At 38.3% G+C, this 18,632-nt stretch overlaps 1 protein-coding gene across 1 annotated transcript in view; it reads left to right on the top strand.

The window, feature by feature from the left end:
- Positions 1-18,632, top strand: part of FGD6 (FYVE, RhoGEF and PH domain containing 6) — a 77,534-nt gene that overhangs the window by 39,424 nt on the left and 19,478 nt on the right. Inside the window, exons 7-14 of the mRNA XM_026123172.2 lie at positions 14-170; positions 1,581-1,668; positions 8,142-8,192; positions 11,190-11,248; positions 11,370-11,441; positions 12,531-12,599; positions 14,118-14,201; positions 15,382-15,461. Of these exons, the coding sequence (XP_025978957.2) occupies positions 14-170; positions 1,581-1,668; positions 8,142-8,192; positions 11,190-11,248; positions 11,370-11,441; positions 12,531-12,599; positions 14,118-14,201; positions 15,382-15,461 (660 nt within the window). The remainder of the gene's footprint in view (positions 1-13; positions 171-1,580; positions 1,669-8,141; positions 8,193-11,189; positions 11,249-11,369; positions 11,442-12,530; positions 12,600-14,117; positions 14,202-15,381; positions 15,462-18,632) is intronic.

Below are 18,632 nucleotides of genomic sequence, written 5' to 3'. Positions count from 1 at the left end.
TTCTTGTTTCTAGGCTTGACCATCAAAGAATTGCTGATATATTTGTGAAAAAAGGTCCCTACTTAAAGATGTATTCAACTTACATCAAAGAATTTGATAAAAATGTTGCACTGTTAGATGAACAGTGTAAGAAGAATGCAGGTTTTGCTTCAGTAGTTAAAGACTTTGAGGTACTGTAGACTTTTGTAAGATACACTATTTTGTTGGTTTTCAGAACTTGTGAACATAAGTGCTTTAAGAGGCCATCAAAGTCAGCAGAAGACTTTAGAGACCATCCTCCAATTTGTTTATTCCTTTTTGTTGCAAAGTTTTGGCTTGAGACCTAGAAGGGTGGAAGTGGAATGAAGTAAATTCAGACTTTCTAAAGTAACCAGTGAGTTTGACTACCCCTGAGAGATGTGTTAAAGGATCTTGATTTTCAGAAAATTCAGCACTTGTGACAAGATATGTCAAAGACGTATTGTCAAAATCACTAGCTGCTTTTTTAGTTTTGTCTCCTGATCATGCTATGCACCAATTAACTGTCTTATTTGAACCAGATTGACTTAGCTACTGCCTTGTGATGTGGTAGTGAACTCTTAAGACTCTTGTTTTGTTTCAGTTGGAAACATAGAAATGTGAATTTTCTGATCTGCAGACTTCCAGAAGTTTTCAAACCCTGCGCACACAACAATCGGATGAATGCTGATTTATATCATTAAGAACATTGCCAAATTTTTACTCAATCCCCTTAACGCAAATGAGAGGAGAGGTGCAAACTTCCTAAACATGATGCACACAAATGTTTTAGTCATTTGTGAGGCTTTCCCATCACCCTACAGAGATTAAGTTGGCATTGGAGGAATTGTTGAAAATGACACAAACTGCTCAAATCAACACTAATAACACTTTATTTCTAGCAAAGACACAGTCATTTAACCATGAAAAATCAAGTAGACAATAGCTGACAAAATGAGCTGACCTCATATCACACCACACGGTCTGCTTCTTGGATAATACCTACTCGGTTTGTTTACAAATGATTAGAAAGGCTATTTACAGTAGGCAAAGGAAGAGGTTGAAGTACAGAGTCAGGAAAGGCAGGAAGAGGAAAAGAGGTCTTTTCAAAGACTTGGTGTTTCTGATACACATTATTTTGAATGCAAACTCAAGAGAATTAAAATTTTTGGAGCATGGATCTTTTCTGTGTTGTTTTTGGCAGTCTGGATTGATTTAAAACTTCTTCAGAGAACAACGTTGTCTTCTCTGCCATTCTGCCTAATGAACATTCACAGTAATTACAAATGTGTATTTTGCCTTTACCACTGGTGTTTTGCTTATTTCTAGGAAAATTCACCTCTGTAGAGAATTTGTATGTTTGCTGATTTTTTTTTTTTTTTTTTTTAATTCATGATTAATTTTGCATGTCTTCTGCATAAGGAAATGCTTGCTCTGGGGGGCAGTGCACCACTACAGTAGTCATGTCTTTTTAAGATAAAGCTTACTTGATGTCATTGGTAGTTGTGTGAAGGTGTGTTTTCTTTTGCTGGAACCCTTGACTACCACAGAATTGTTATTTGTATTTTGGGTGTTTCTTTCAGATGAGCCCCCGCTGTGCTAGTCTGGCACTCAAGCACTATTTGCTCAAGCCCGTTCAGAGGATTCCCCAGTACAGGCTCCTTTTGACAGGTACAGTCAAGTTCTTACACAGGCTTAAGAACCTGGTTTTCATAAGTCCCAGGAAACTTGTTTTCAGGCAGTCATATCCATCCATAAAGCATATTTATCTGACTTCAGATATGTGAAACTTTTTAAAAATTACATCATGAATTTAGAGGCTTTCTTTGTTAATGTTGATTGCAATAAGATACACAGAAGGTGTGCACAGTGGTGTGCTCTCTGCTGGCACATTCAGCTGTGCTTTGCAAACATGAGACCTGGGCTGATTTTTGTTTTGTTTTGTTTTTGTGGTAACAGAAGCCAGTAATTTAGTAGAGGATTGGAAAGCTCTGCTTTGGTTTCTTTTGTAGTTTCATTGTGTTGTTTTGGGTTTTTTGTTTGTTTGTTTTTAACAAGGAGAAAAGTAGTATGGAAAACTGGAACTAGGAGAAGGAAGTAAAAGATGTGTATAGCTTGAAAGTATCTTCTCCATTCCCCCCCACGCCTCCCCACCCAAGTGTTTTGTCTCCAAAATCCCTTCTCTTTTAAATGCAAAACAAGCCTTTTCAGCATAAATTTCCAGTAAGTGCTTAAGGCTTGTTACAGGGGTTACAACCTGTTTTAGGTTGAAGAGCTGGCTTGGGCCTAAGAAAGCTGGGTTCCCTTCCTTGCTCTGACATGGGCGTATTTGGGTGACCTTGAGCAAGCCATTTCCATGATGCAGTTTTCTCCTCCATAAAAGGAGGGCAATGATTCAGGCCTCCTTTGTGAAGTCTTTTGAGATGTGTTTGTTGTAAGAAGGGGATGGCTGTAAGGAACTGGAAATACTTAAGACTGTTTTTAAAAGCCATTGCTTCTTGATGAGCGATTTAAAAATAGCCTCTGTTTATGTAGTAACTACAAAATAAAATGCTCTGTGACCTTTCTTTGGCTCTGTAGCAGCTCGCTGGCATTTCCCCAGCAAGTGTTTACACTAGTGATGCTGTGGCAGATGTAGACTTAAGTGGTACATGGAAGTTAATAATTTATTAAAGTTGCTTATTTTCATTTTAATCATTTCATTAAAGTCACAGATGGGGAAAAAGAGTGAAAAGCCCTTATTAAATAGGCCCTTTTTTTGCAGGGAAAAATCTTAGTGTCTCTTAATTGATAAAGTAAAATTATAAAAAGACATTTGGGGCTTGTTTTGCTTTAAAAGGGTACTGACTTAGGGCATGGTATAGGCCTGTTATTCATTCCAAATTCAGCGAAGGAGCTCTGGAGCTTTCAAAGGTTTTAATTAAAAAAGGTTGAACAGAGGAGCAGGATGGAGTAAATACCTTTCTCGATATATAGGCGCACATGCACACACACATGCACATGTACATATGTACACATAAATATATGTAACTATATATATATAAAAATTATATATATGTATATAGTGATATAGCAAAGAGATGTCAGAGATGAATGGCACTAAAATGAAGCTACGAAGCTGAAGGCTAATTCCTTGTTACCGTTGCCTGTGAGTGTGGCTGGGACAGGATGTTTTGGGCAGATGACTGACAAGCAAACACCTCATTTTGTGGAGATGATGGTTGCTGTAGGAGTCTCCAGTCCTGCAGACCATACTGTGGCTGCCCAGCTTTAAGCCACTTTGCAAATACAAATGGCCACTGACATGAATTGTATTGCAGTGCTGGGTACTGATTTGGAAGCAGAAATTGTTGTTGCTCTGTGGGAGGAATAAAAGAGATCAGGCTAAGAATTTAATTACACTGAAATGTTTGTATCTGTTTCGTTTTCACACTGTTCAGTCTAGCTTGCTGTTTCACAGTCTTCTATTTTCCTTGTTGTTCCCGCTCTTCCATATCTATGCGGATGGTGTGACTGCTTTGTTACCTTCCAGCATTTCTGTGCGATACCGCGTAATCTTCATATGTGCTCGTGTTGCAAAGTCTTTGGAGCGGACGCCAAATATTTGGATCTGTTGTTGGAGTGGGTGAGACAGCAAGTAAACAAGCAAGACGGGAATGGGCACGACTTGCAGTGATGCAGCAGCAGCCCCAGTCAGATGGTGGGAAGCCGGCCGGGGAGGGAGAAGGGGTCAGAGCAGCAGCAGAGTGAAAATCATCCCGGAAATGAAGCTGCTGGGCCTGAGTCAGCAGGGGATTCTTCCTATTTAGATGGTCTGTGTCAGTGGGACAGCTTTGTACTTGTCACTTGCTGCTATGCAGCCACATCACAAGGTTGTTGCTGCGCTTTGAAGCGTTGTTATTTCTGTGCGAGCAAAAGCAGGAACAGGTGGGCTTATAAATCAGCCGAGCGGAGGCACAGCTCCGCGGTATCTCTGCTTAGCTGCACAGGTTCTCCGTTCCATCGAGCAAACTCCCACTTCTCCATGCCCTGCCCTCTGATCCCTACGCAGCAAATATTAGGTGGGTCACTGGGGAGGCTGCTTAGAGGCCTCCGTTTCCTAAAAGAAAGAAGTCAGGGAGAGACGATTCTCTCACTGGCCCCCTGCAAGAGGGGAGAGAATCACTGGATGCTGTGAGGTAGAAGCAGGGCATAAGAAAATTTTGTCTTTCACTTTGGGTTTTTTTGTTGTTATGTGCTTGTGGGCTGATTTTTGTTGTGTTTTTGGATATCCAAGAGAGTTATGAATTTTAATATTTAGGTCTGCCTTTTTGAAAGTATGTTTAAGGTCTACCTGGTCAGACAGGAACTTGACTGTTTTATGGAAAAAGCCTCCCTTGGGTAACATGGTGCTTTTGTCCCTCTTGAAGTGGTTTGAGCGAGTTAATACTGGTGTGTAGCAATTGTTTGACTTTACGCATCTTGCTTACATGGAGTCAGTTTTGTACTGCATGAATTGGATTGGGTATCCAGGAATTTTTGAGGGTTTTTCTGTGATTATGGAGATGAGCTGATAAGATTTGTGTTTGTTATTCTGGAATGACCTATTTCTGTTTGGTGTCCTGTGATACGTGGGAAACTTCTTTGATTCTCATACCGTTGGGAAGTTGCTATCACTCGCTCCGCACAAACCTTGCCTTGCTTAGCTGGTAGGCGCTTGTGCTAGCTACAGTGCTGTTTTTCCCATGTTGTCTTTATTTTTTCAAATCTCTTTCTCCCTTAGTTTCCTGCTCAGTCTCACCTTCAGTTTTAGTGTCACCTCAGTTTTATCTGTCTGTATTTAAGTTAAGGGTCGTCCTTCGAGTCTGTGTAAAGCAGATCCATTCTTGCAGACTCAAATGTAGCTTGCTCTCAGATTTGTCCCAGACATACTGTTGATCTGATTTCTATTTAAATCAACAGAAGGAAAACTCAGTGCTAACAGCATGATGGCATTATTGTTTTTGTGTTATTTTCCTTATTTTATTCTGTGTTTGTGGAAAGCTGTTGGTATATGTGTAGATTTTCTTGTTTTTTTTTTCCCCCCCCCTCTTGCTAGCCTAAGATCAGGCAATAGGGAAAGAGGAGAAAAATTAAGGTTTTTTGTCTCTGTTCTATATTTAAACTGTTTAAACAGAATTTCTTTCGCTGGTCACTGTTTTTTCCTCTGAGAACCCAGTGGCTCCTCTCAGAATGACTCGGTGGTCTTTATTTGAGTAAAAAGTCTGAATAATTAAACTATATCTCAGAGGACAAAGAAATTTGGCAGAGAGAGCAGATACTGTTTCACCTTGATATTTGATATCCGTACTAATTTTATCTGGGAATATTTTTGCTAAAATGTCACTGTGGTATTATCCTTGTCAGTGAAATCTTCTTGTCCATATAGGTTTTTAAGCTAGTGCCTCCAGAAAGTTGTTACAAACACAGAATTTTCAACGTGTATTCACAGAACAGAAGAGACTAAAAAATCTGTCCTCGTGCTTCTCTGAAGTTGAGTTTTAGATATGAACTGATGTCTGCGTACCAGCGGACATGTACATACATGTACATAAATAGAATGCACATAAAGAGAATTATGATCAAAGTTATGTAAATATTTATCACTTTGAGGACTTTACAGTTGCAAGTTTATTTGACTTGAAGTAAAAGAGCTGCCTTCCTTTTTAAGTACAGAATTTTAAGTGAATGCAGTTATATTAAAATCTCTCTCTAATTTTCCCTCCTTTATTCAATGATGGTATGATTTATAATGCTAGAACATACCTACCAAAAAAGAAAAAAAGTTGTAGAGTGTCATTGCTTTGGGGAATGTGTCATAAAGCACGAATACGCCAAGAAACAATGAGTTCCCACGTTGGCCTCTGATTTTAAGCTTCCAGTGCAATTACTTTGGATATTAAATTGGATGTCCTCATTTACCAGGGACCATTTCCTAGAGTGCCAGCAGTACATTTGGAGATCAGTAAGTTATATCGCCTTACCTCTTGTTCCCAGTCTGTAGAGAAGTGAGTCTACAGTTGGCAGCCTTAAGAAGATCTAGCTTTTCTATATAAGCTGCAAAGACACACATTTTTATATTGGGAGGTCCCCCACTTCAGTCCTTTGTGCTGGCCAAGATGAAGATCAAGTTGCAATTGTAAAGCTTTAACTTGTTTGCTTTATGGTGGAGTCCCAAGTACGCGTTGCCTGGGTAGTAAAGCACAATTGCTGCTTGAAAGAGCTCTGCAGGCAGGTAAGAGAGGGCAACTTTGGTCTAATATTCTTAAAATGTATTTGTGAAATAGGTTCCTGCGGGTTAAATCAGAGTGAGGGTTTTCAGCTCGAGTTAAAAACAGTGTGAACTCTTCTCAGTTCCTTTTAAAAATGCCTTCCGTTGATTTTTTTCTCTTAAATGAATTTCTTACCAGCATAACCCAGGGTGATTCAAGGTGGAGTTTGTTGGTATTGGAGAGCGTGTCCACATAAATATTGCACTTAAATGTCTGGTAGCTACTACAGCAAAAGATTTTGAGGGATGTGAGCAATGAAATATTTATGAAGTTGGAAAGGTTTTGGTGCCATGTCAGACTTTTAGAAAATCGCACATTGGCCAGTGCCTGATTATGATCAGACAGAGCTGCAAATACAGCAGAAAATCAGGGGTGTTCTTGTGGCCCAATTAGCCCAATCACACTGCCTGCCCCAGCTTCTCTACAGGACACCCCATCAAGTCCCTTTTCCTTCACCTTTTCCTTCACTCTTTATGCATTTCTCTGCTGGATCTTACCTTAGGTCTTTGCCAAAACGTTAAAAAAAAAAAAAAAAAAAAAGTGCCAAATATTTTTCTTTCTGTGGTTCTTTTTTCCTCAGAACTTCCATTAACTGACAAGATTTCTCACTCTTCACAGCACTTTTACTGCAGAAACACATTTCATAATTCTTTTTTGCATAAGGAAAACATTACAGTAAGCCAAGTGCTCTCAGAGGGGCATGCATGAAGCAAGATGTCTTACCAAGGCAGGAACAATTGGCTCCAGATCCTTCCTGAGTGAAAGGATGAAGCTGGGTAGGGCAAGCATACGGGAGTTGAATTATTTTACTCCTATGTGAAGCTTGTACAACTGCTAAGCTAATATTGAACATTTGCTAGATCACAGACCCTCTATGATTAGTTTTCAGTAGATCTGTCAGAGTCTGAATACGTTCACTCACTTAAAAGGTAATTATAAATTGGTATTTGTTGATATCATTCTAGCATGCATTTCTCTGGAAGTTTCTGATTGGGTTTCCATGAAATGTAACTAGTTCAAAGCTGTGGGCTGTAGAGAATACATGGCTGACTTATTAATCAAGATATATATATATATCTCCTCTCTCTCTCTCTCTCTCTCTCTCTCTCTCTCTCTCTCTCTCAGGAGAGAGAGAGAGAAAGAGAGATACCTATCTTTGATAGGACACCATTCTTTTTGGTAAACTAGACACGGAACCAAGAAATGGAATCTCCAGGGGAATGTTTTCTTGATAGTCAGACATTTGGGGTGAATTTTGGTCAAGTAGAATAGATTAAAATCTTCCTTGGTAGTTTTTTTTAATGAATAGATGGTGCCATCTGGTGGTTGAGGGCTGGATTTATAACTGAAAACCAAAAATTCCGATTTGATTGTTTGGGGAGGGGGGTTAGAATACTTCTTTAATTTGAAAAATATTAATCACAGTAATCTTCAGGGCTGGTCTAATTTTTTCTCAGCTTTTATACACGAGTTAGGTGCCAAGACAAAAACTAGATAGTATCTATAATAATCAGTTTTTTTGCATCAGCTTAAATGTAAAGGATTGCGTGTATGTATTTGTCCTCTTTCACCAGCTTGTTTTGTTCTGGAATAATATATCCAGTATATAATTTGCCTTTGGAGGAGGTCACTGCTTCTATAACCTTATTTTTTCTCATCAAGGTAGCATTACATACTTTTCTTGTGAAAACTCTAGTTTTCTTTATGTTGTTATTTTGACAGATTTGAAAGAAGTAGACATTTGCTGCATACATCTGTTTGAAAAAGCAAATTTCCAGGAAAAATGCTTTTTACTACTTTGGTGCTGTTTAGTTCTTTTACAAAAATATTTCTATTTTTTTTTCTTTTATATAGATTATTTAAAGAACCTTTTAGAAGAATCTGCAGACTACAGGGATACTCAAGGTAAATGTCTCTTTAGATTAAAAAAATAACAGGCTACCTAAATATGAAAAATGTTTCTAAATTTTAAATGCTTGCAAAATATTAAGCCAATAAGCAGAAATGTCTTCTGTTTAGTTCCAAGTTTCTCAGCAGCGACACTGAAAGATTCCAAACTTGTGTTTCAAAAAAAAGTATCGGCGCATCCTTGAGCTGGGACCAAGTGATAAGACAAGCGGCTTAGGCAGATATTTTGGATACTGCTACTGAAGGAAGCCATCCTGTCTTCCACAGAGCTTTCTGTGACAGGCAGTCTGGTTCTCCGGCTGTTCCCCCCAACCTCGTGAACGCGGGACCTTTCCTGCCCCTCTCTCCAGGACAAGTGTTTGTGTGGCTGCAGTGAGCAAGATCAAGGAGCTGCTCTGGGCTGTGCTTAACCCAAGAAGTTCTCCAGTTCGGTTTGCCACAAAGCTGCACGAACACTTTTGCCTGCGTGTGAGGGAAAGGCGATAAGGGGAAATGAGAAGGAATGGTTGGTGATGGAAGAGGAGGAGGACAGGACTACATGTTTCGGGGTAGTTAGGGATTAAGCTGGTTCACATTGATCATAGCATTGCAGTGTACATTCAAACAGTATTGCTGCTTCTTTGAGTGCCTCAGCATACTAGAAATGCTCCCAATCGGTGTTTCCATTTTATTTGCTTAAACCCCTGTCACTTAGTTCAGTCTCTTTAGTGGTATTTGTGCAAGCCCCTTATCTTCAGGAGAGTGCACAGATGTAGCTGATTGGACTCCACTAAATGCCAGCGTTCAATGCGCTAAACCAAGTTCACTTTCTTGTAGCTATGCCTGCTGATATTGTACCATCAAAAGTATGAGAAATTTCCGTCTTAAGATATTTGGGCATATTTATTTCTTTGAGTATATTATATTGAAAGTATAAACACAAAATATTTTCATTGTTGACTTTTTTTGGAGATAGAAATGTTTCTCTTGCACTGATTATGGCCATGAATAAACTAATAGTTGTACTGCCCATTAAGTAATCTAGCACTTGAAAAATAAACAATTTAAAAGAAATGTGTAATTTACTTTATGTGCTCTTGAGCTCTCTCCAGCTTCTATGTTTTTTGCGGTGGTACTTCTTCATATTTCACAGTATGTTTTCTTTCCCTTCTTGTATCGAAGATAAAAGCAGAAATTTAGTTGTAACAATAAGAATGTTACTTTTATACATTTGACATCTTTGATTATCAATCTTTGAAACTGGATAAGAAAAGAAAATCTTAATCTTACTCACCAAGATCTTTCATGTGATAATTAAGTTTAGCTTCCTTCTGACTTTGTTTGCTTTGTCATTTAATTGCATGGGGGAAAAAGGGCTAGGTTTGGTTATATGATTAGCATTCTCAAAAAAACCCCATCTTCCTGGGGACCTTCATTTAAATATATTATTCCAGCTAAGTGGTGTGAGAAGTGGAATGCTTTTCCTTTCCAAAAATCAGCTTGTTTATGAACTTTTGACCCTGTGAATTATTTTATATTGTTGTTTAGATTTGGATTAGAGTCTTGGCTCTATAAGTAAGCCTGTGATCTTTGAACTTTCCCTGCAAGAACCAGCAAACTTCCTGCAACTTTATTCAATCTTTCTTGAAGTCAATGAGTAAAAGTTTGTTTTTCATAGATATAATAGCTGATAATTGAAGGAAATTATAACAAAATATTCAGGCACTCATTCCTGCCTTAGTGAATTTAGCTAAATTTCCCTTAATTTCATGTTCTTTTGAGCTGATGGGAGCTGTAGTGTGTTTTGGTTGGAGCAGCTCCAGCATTTCCTAGTCAGAAGACCACCGGCTAACTTTCAGCAGGCTCAGCTGACAACATGACATCTATATCTGAACTTATATTTTGATCAGATGTTTGATATCTTCTCTGCCTTTTAACTGTTTGGCTACTGTACTTGCTTTGCCTTATTTCATGAAAGTCTTGAATGAAAAGTTCTCTTTAGATTAACTTAGTAGATCCCTGTTCATGTGTCTGTTCAGTTTCTTACATGGCCTCATGGCCTTCTGAACCTTCCAGTTCATAAATCTCTAGATTTTGGCTTGGTAGGCTTTTCTGATTACATTTAAGCAAATGTAATTCCTTTATTTGGAGTGCTTGATTGCATTTGAATTATTCAAAAAGTGCTCAATGCTGTAGAGGCATCATTTTCTCAGAGTAATTGTGTTAGCTTTTGCCACTCAAGTGAATTACGGGTTTTTGGATAAAATCCTCAGATGGGTGCTGTGTAATATACAGACTCACTGTTCAGTAACTTACATACTTTTTATATAACTCCTTTTTGCAGTTACACCTCAGCATGTTTTTCTATTGAGTTGCTACTTATTAAATATCTAAACTTAATAAAATTCCTCTTAGTGTCTTTGGTAACTCTTCCCTTTCAGAGTTTTTTTCTACTGGTATAAAATGCTTGAAATTTATAAAGTTAAAGTTTATACTGTTATCTTGAAATGCAACAGAAGTAAAACCAGAAAAAAAATCACAACGATTTGGATAATTGTTTTAGATGGTCTCTAAAGTCCATGACTAGCACTGGTGGCAAATACATAAATTGGAAAAAGCTTAATTAATCTCTGCATACTTTCAGTTGAAGTCTTGTTAACTTTTCTACCTAATATCTTGTTAGCCTTCTACCTAATACCTAGATACATTGAAATGAAAGAGATTCTTTGTGTGAGATAAGCTAAAACTTAATTTTGCTGGTGGATTATTTTAGTTAGCTATAAGAAATGAATGATACTATGACTGTTGGCTGAAGCGATGACTTGCTAAGGCACAGGAATTAAACCATGATCCAAAGCCTCTGGAATCTATGGGAAGTGCTTTTTGAATGCAGTGACTGTTAGATCACGTCCTTGAATCTTGGCAGAATGTGAAGGGGAATATTGTACCTGCATGTTCTGTAATACCAATGCTACCTAGTCTGTATAACAAAAACGTTGTTTCTTCTTGCTTCAGATGCACTAGCTGTTGTCATAGAAGTTGCAAACCATGCCAATGATATCATGAAGCAGGGGGTAAGTATTTTGATTGTGGAAGCTGGTTGTTTAAAGCTTTTCTATTTTTTCTTTTTTTTTTTTTTAATGAATTCATGGATGCAAGGGCAATTACTTGTCTCTCTGCTTTTTCTCCCAATAGGATAACTTTCAGAAACTCATGCAGATTCAGTACAGTTTAAATGGACACCATGAGATTGTGCAGCCAGGAAGGGTAGGTCCTCCAAATGGCATTCAGCAGATTTCAATAAAAGTGCAGCACAGACAGTAGTGAAGGTGACATATATTGAGAAGAAAAAATGATCTATCACTTAATTATTTGGTGCTGACAGTCAAATAAATACTGTTTCTCCATGTGTGGGTTTTGTTTTTTTTTTTGTTGTTTTTTTTTTTTTTTAGGAAAATATTTATCTGATGAGAACTTAAAATTTTTAGAATGTGATTCTCTGCCAAATCTTGCAGGCAGTTTTTTTCTCAAGCTTAACTTTTAATCTATCATGGTTTCAAATGCAGCATGGAAAATTGGAATACAAGCACACAATCTCTCTACGTTTTAGTGAGACATAAGGATGAACAGCTTTCCTCGGGGAGGCATGTTAAGCTCAGTGCCCCCCAGCCTGTGTCTTTATTACATTCATAGCTTTATAGAAGAGGAGGGTTAATTCTGTTGAAGACTGATTCATGGTGGAGACAAGTGAATTTACAATTGAAGGCCACATGTGGAAATACAATTCTTGTGAGTCACCATTTCATGAGCAGTCCCACTGATTTCACTGAAAACTTAAATGTGAATGTTATTATTGATTTGGGTGACTGCAGAATTAAGACCTTTATAATCTAGCTTTATTACCTAGTTATTTCCCAGATCCAAATAGTAGGAAATTGCTGTCTTCTGGATATTCCATACTATTTGGCAGTTAACAGTCATCATCTTACAGAATACTAAAAGTACGTGTGTATATATATACACATACATGCACGCACACATGTATCCTTTAATAGCAGAAGGAGATGGCACTCTCTGCAATAAGTACAGGCCCTGATATAATTTCTGTTGTTTCCTGCCTATACAGGAGAATTTTTGTGTTATAGATTTAACTTCATAGATATTTCAGAACCAGAATATTTTTCTTCCTAATCCTCTGTGCTTGTTACTTACCATCTGCATTAAAACAAAAACACTTTGAATCCCTAAACTTCTGTTACACTGCAAGTGTAACAATTTCAAGAAAAAAAGAAGTTTATTTGTTGAGGCTTGTGTCCTGAAAAGCTGGGTTTTGAATTGCTTGCTTTAATTTGCCAGGTCTTTCTGAAAGAGGGAACGTTGATGAAGCTGTCCCGGAAGGTCATGCAGCCACGTATGTTTTTTCTGGTAAGATGCTGTGTATGTTTCTGTGTCTGATACTGGTGTAATTTTAAGTGGTTCAAGCAGTTGCATCACAAACATTAATAACTAGTAACTTCAGCTGACCGCTAGGGAACAAAAACGACTGTTGCCATTTTACTTGCTCAGTCTAATTTAGAGAGATCATCTGTTTTATATGCAGAAACACTTTCAACAGAAAACCATATGTCAACAAAATTTACTGTTTTGAGCAATGCTCATTTAAAATTTGAGCAACTGTGAGAAGGCATTATCTGAGGCAGCTGGAAAACTAAAATAGTTACTCCAATCTGTGCAGTTGTACTAGATCTTAAAACCTACAACTCTGCTCTTGTATTCTCTTCGTCTCCCTCCCCAAGTCAGTTTGCATCGTGAACGGAGCGCTGGCCTGGAAGTTAAGTTCTGGGTTCTCTTCCTGTCTTTACTACTGTTTTCAAACTTTTGAGCTTCTCCGAAGTTTCTGTTTCCACTTGAACCTTTTGTGTCTCTCTCCTATTTAAATAGTAAAGTGGCTTGCTGTGTATGATTTGTGGCATTACAGGCTCACAGTCGTGGCTGAAATCCATCTTTCAGTTACTGTAGTATATGTAAATATTTGCCTAGGCAGTCATGAAGTGCATGTGCTAAGTTTTGAAGTGCCTATCTTATGCTCTGGAGACTCCTTTGTCTCCATACAGAGCACTTCTATAATTGCAAATGATGTTAATCAAGGTAATACTCTCAAAACTCTGGTGCTATCTCAAGCTGGACTTCCCAAAGTAGATATTGCTAATTTAAATCTCTCTAGCTCAGATTTTCTTTTTTTTTCATACGTAAAAGGTGCAGCATAGTGTCTGTACCTTATGTTGTGAAGATGTAATAAAGCTTGTGAAGCATTTGATTATATTTTAAAGAACCATATAACAAAAGCCATGAGACAGTTCAGTCCTGTGGTCTATGTTTATGTTCAGTAAATGAAGCTTGAACCCATATGTTGAACAACACAGAAAAACAAACACCGTAACAGCAGTAAGTTCAATAAGTGTACTGATTGCGAGCAAGTCAGGTAGAAAAGGAAATAAACAATAGATGAACATTTAAACAATTCATATGGATAAGTTTGTCCAAATAACTGGAAATTACTAATCTTAATTCTGTCATTTCCTAGATTTTGGGATGTTTTACTTTGTGAAGGGTTAGTTCTAATGTTCTTTTATAGTAGTTTGTTATACAGTATAGCTGTGTACATGAGAAACATTTTTTGTCCTGTTTGACAGCCTGGTCTTTGACATCCATGGGCCAAATGTATATTTACACAGTGAGGATATAAATAGACACCTGTTGTTATCTAAATTCACACATGAAAATGTTTCTTGGGTTGTAAGCAAAATAATAGGATGCAGAAGCTACCCTCCAGACAGTTGATTTCAATGCTGTACAAATTTCATATTTTTGGTAAAATGCATCTGAAATGATCTGTCTTTAAACAGTCTTTAGTCATTGAAAAGTATTGCTTCTATGTTACAGTTTAATGATGCCCTGTTGTATACTACTCCAGTTCAGTCAGGGATGTATAAACTCAACAACATGCTCTCATTGGCTGGAATGAAGGTGAGTCACTAAGATGCCTGTTAAAATAAGTCTTTCTCCAAATTTGTTTAAATTCGGGTCTTCAAATTTTCAAAAGGCATCTGTGTTTATTGTTGGAAAGAGATGTTAAAGTTGCTTATATTACAGAACAGTGCTACAGACTTAATATTTGTTGCATAATATGGTTTTGTGGGACTACTATCTAGGTTTCCCTAAACAACTTTATTGTCACAGGATCATCTATACCTGTCTTTTCATCCAGTCCTGAGCTACTCCGAAATAGTCTGCTTACTTATGTCTGTTTTGCTTAGACGGCCTCACTCTTGCCTTGTAACTGCTCCTTCTAGCCCACATCCAAAGATGAGACATCTCTGCCTGATAAGTTTCTGGTAGATCACATCTGTATGGTTTATAGAGATCTGCTAATTGTGAAGGAAAAAATGGCTTATGATTTCTAAGCCTTTGTGAAAAGCACCAAAGTTAAGCTCTAAACCCCTCTGGCTCGTGACAAGGAATATCCGTATCATATACTGACATGGTGTCTAACACGACAGTCAGGGGGAACAAGGCACTGTCACCTCAGGAGTTAATTTTCTCATCCCCGTTCCAGAAAAGCATTAAGTTCATTTGGAGTTCAGTTCTGAAACTTTCACAGGCAGAACTGTGACCCTTTTTCTGTCAACAGGTGTCTTGTGGTGGCTCCAAACCACTCTTAACTTTCAAACTTGGTTACATTTGAAACTTAGTAGTTCAGAAGTGAAGGATCACCAGGATGGTCCAGCCCTTGGTGATATGGGCAAGATGCCCATTCTGAGGCACATCTGTGGGCCACATCTTGTCCTGTAGCAGCAGTGTCTTGTCCTGCAGCAGTAATGTCTTTTTTGGCCTAGTTGCAGGAGAAGCTCACAAGGCAAAGGTCCTAGGCGGATTGAAGCACAGCTGGAGCTGTCTGCCAGCTCTTGAGTTTCATTCCCCTGTGCATCTCCAGTGTTAGTAGGGAGCCCACAGTGAAATAAAATGGTGGGCTGCATGTAACCTTACTGTAGCTGGGCTGTCTGGACTAACGTGTGATCTACCTGTGAGATCTTCTCTCCAATTTACCCTTTTTGCAATTAAAAAATAAAACATTTTACAATAAAAACTGAAGCAACTTAGAAGTACTATTTCAGTTTGAATGGCAAGTTTTTTCTCTTGACTGTAGGTTAAAAAGCCAACCCAGGAAGCATATCAGAATGAACTGAACATAGAAAGTGTAGAGAGATCTTTCATTCTTTCAGCAAGGTAAGTCTTATAAGTGCATAATTATTGAAAAAGCACGTGGTTTCAAATATGCCATTATTGTCCATATAGGACAATTATCATTGTAGGGCTTATTTTGCACTTATATAATGAAAAGTTTCTTTTGTGCTGAGTAACCATAGAATAGAGAACTGATCATTGGATTTCTGGAAATAAAGTAGGCTTTGTTGTAATTCGCTTTTGCTTGTATTGAAAATCTGATTTTGAAAAGGTAAGTAGTTTTGTTTTGTTTTTATGGGCTGGCAGAAATGGTTATCTGGTTATCATATGCAATCAGTTTCATAGGTACCACATGAATTTTATAGTCTCTAATACAGTTCACCTTGACATATAAGGAAGACTTCACATTGTAGGGTGATGGATAGAAGCACAAAATCTGTAGTAAATGTGGCTGGTATTTGAGCAATCTGGGCAATGCTGCAGATGGTAGGAATTTGGCTGTCCTCGAGACAGTTAAGTATTAATCAGATGGAACAAAAGTCTTACTTGTTCTTCCTTTTCAGCTCAGCTGCACCTTCAGAAAGGTTGAGTAAATTGCAATGTCTTTTGCTGCCTTTTCTTGAGAAGTACAAGAATTAAGTTTCACTTCAATGATTTGCTTTTCAGTGACTTTTTTTTTCTTCCAAAATTACTGATATGCCCTGTCAGTGCACTAATAAGAGGGGATATGAAGCATAACAATAAATTCTGATATTATTGATAACTGATATAAATTAGCAGAAATCATTCTGTTCATCTAGCTAAAATAACAGTGTGATTGAAACAGGAAATAGACCTCAGTGAAGGGCTGAATTAAACCTGAAATTATAGAAATTACATTAAATTACAGGAATAGTGCTTGTCTCTATCAAAAAATTAAATTCTCTGGGTAGCAGCAGAAGGATACATGGCCATTAATTTGGAGCAGCTCTACTGAGCTGCCTTTACCAAAGACCTGATTTGGTGGATTGTTGTTTTTATGATGTCTGACTTGGAGTTTTATGTGTTCTGTCACTTGTGACAGTGCTAATCTCAGTGAACAAAGACATGCTTTCTCTTTCATTTAACAAAGCCTAGCAAGGGCAGACTGCTGCTTTTTGTGTGACCTTGTAAATACTGACATTAGGATGTCTGCATAGAGATAGCTATATCTGTAGCTGAGGGGGAGACCAAGGTTAACCTTGTCAAAGTGGCCAAAGGAAGTCACACAATTGTGTCTGAGCAGTAGTTATTTATAACAACAGATTGGAAAGGAGTATTGCATGTATTTTTTAACAGATATTTATATAAATGATTCTTATAGCTCTTCCGCACTTTGGGAAAAAGATGCATTTCACAGTTTAAGATGTGATTCTGCACCACTATCGTATGACCAGGTCCATGGTGCTTAGGTGCCTTGGTGAGTGATTGGGTATTGCACAGATACATAAAGGCATTTATGGGATTGCAGTAGGCAACCCAAATTCATTTCTCCATGATTTAAAACCCTTTATTTTTACTTCAGTCATTTAAAAAATAAGTAATGTAAAAAGATTCATTGGAACCTGTGAAAAGATTATCATCTCAAATGCAACCTGCTTATATTCTACAAAACGTGATAGTTCTCCTTTTGAAGAGTTGATTAAATGGTAGATTAAAGGCAACTTCTGTGAAATATGTGCCAGTCTATCAGGGAAAACCCGTAACATTCCCACCACATTGCCTGCTGTTTGTGACATGCTTTTGTGTTGAGCTTAGCGTTACTGGAAACTTAAGAACTGGAAGATGACCCTCATATTACCAACTAAAGCTTCTCTGACCTGCTCTTTCTTTTTTAGTATTGTTGATCCTGCACCTTTTATATTTACCAGAGGTTATATGTGTGCACAAGCCCTAAATTACCAAACAGTAACAGAGGGATTGCATATGCTTGGGATGAAGGAGGTGCTGGGGGTCCCAGGTGCAGTGGAGGATTTTCGGATTGTTATCCATCTGTAAGCAAGGCCTGGGTTTGATGTGGTATGAGAGGGGAAAACAAGTAAGAAACTCCTGGAAATAGATATTTGCATGTATTTTTTTCTCAGTGAATGATGCAGTTTCTATTGGCATGGACATGGAGAGACTATCTTGTAAATACATCTTCCTTTTGATGATATCACATGCTAATGGCTTCTTGGCTCCTATTTGGCAAAAATTGCAATTACAAAACTGTTCAAATTAATCTCACAGACATCAGAGACAAACTTCATTTCTATTCTGTTTGTTTGTTTTTTCAAATTAGCAGCAATAAGTATTGTATTGAATGCACACCAAAGAAGAGATTCGGAAATTATTCTGGGGACAGTGTTTGGGGGAGAGGAGAAATCAAGCTGGCAAAAAATTAAAAGCAGTAAAATGTAGCTTAGGTAATAATAGAAGTATAGATTAATACCTAGGCAGAATCTTTCTCATTTCAGGTTTATTTCTAATGACTGTGTTAGTATTCTGCTTTATCTAGTCTGGGCTTAGGCTTCAGTTTTGTTGAGATACCTGTAGGAATATGTAATGTGTTTTCCGTGGCACCGTGCAGTATTGTATTAGAGATCTCCTAAGCAGAGAGACGGACTCGTGCATCTACATGATCCAGCGCCATGCACAAGTAAAGCTCAGGTCCTGCAAGCAATAGTCATGCTTGCCTGGTGTGATCTGAGGCCAGCTGGCCCCGTCTCTCCCAATAATGGTAATTAACAGCTACCCCAGGCAGGCATAGCTGCACTGCTTCCCGTGACATGAGGACAGCTCATGAAGAGTAGCTCAGCTGTGAGAGGAGCCCTGAGGCTCTGGTCCTGGCAACCCTGAGTGCAGCTCTGTGCACCCAGAGGAGCCCAGCTGACTGCTCAGCGCCAGTGAACAGCTGTGCCCCCTGCGCCCAGCACACACGTTCACCAGGAGCAGCAATTGCTGCAATTCTGTTCAGCCCACTTAAGTTTTCTGCTGCACTGTTAGCTAAAATCTCTCTCTCTCAAAAAAAAATACCCCTATAATTTTAATAAACTAAAACAGCTTTTGGAAGGATGCAACAAACACTGGGCCTGTGGCAGGGCTGTGTGGGGAGGGCTGGGCAAGACAGCAGAAACAGCACTGCCTTTTTTGCTGCGGCAAGCCATTATATCAGTTCAGTTGCCAATGGAACAGCCTCTGCTCTGAACTTCTGTG

The sequence above is a fragment of the Dromaius novaehollandiae genome, chromosome 1 (assembly GCF_036370855.1).
Source record: "Dromaius novaehollandiae isolate bDroNov1 chromosome 1, bDroNov1.hap1, whole genome shotgun sequence".
NCBI lineage: Eukaryota > Metazoa > Chordata > Aves > Casuariiformes > Dromaiidae > Dromaius > Dromaius novaehollandiae.
Note: the sequence above shows the minus strand (reverse complement) of the source record. Positions and strands in the feature narration are given on the sequence as shown.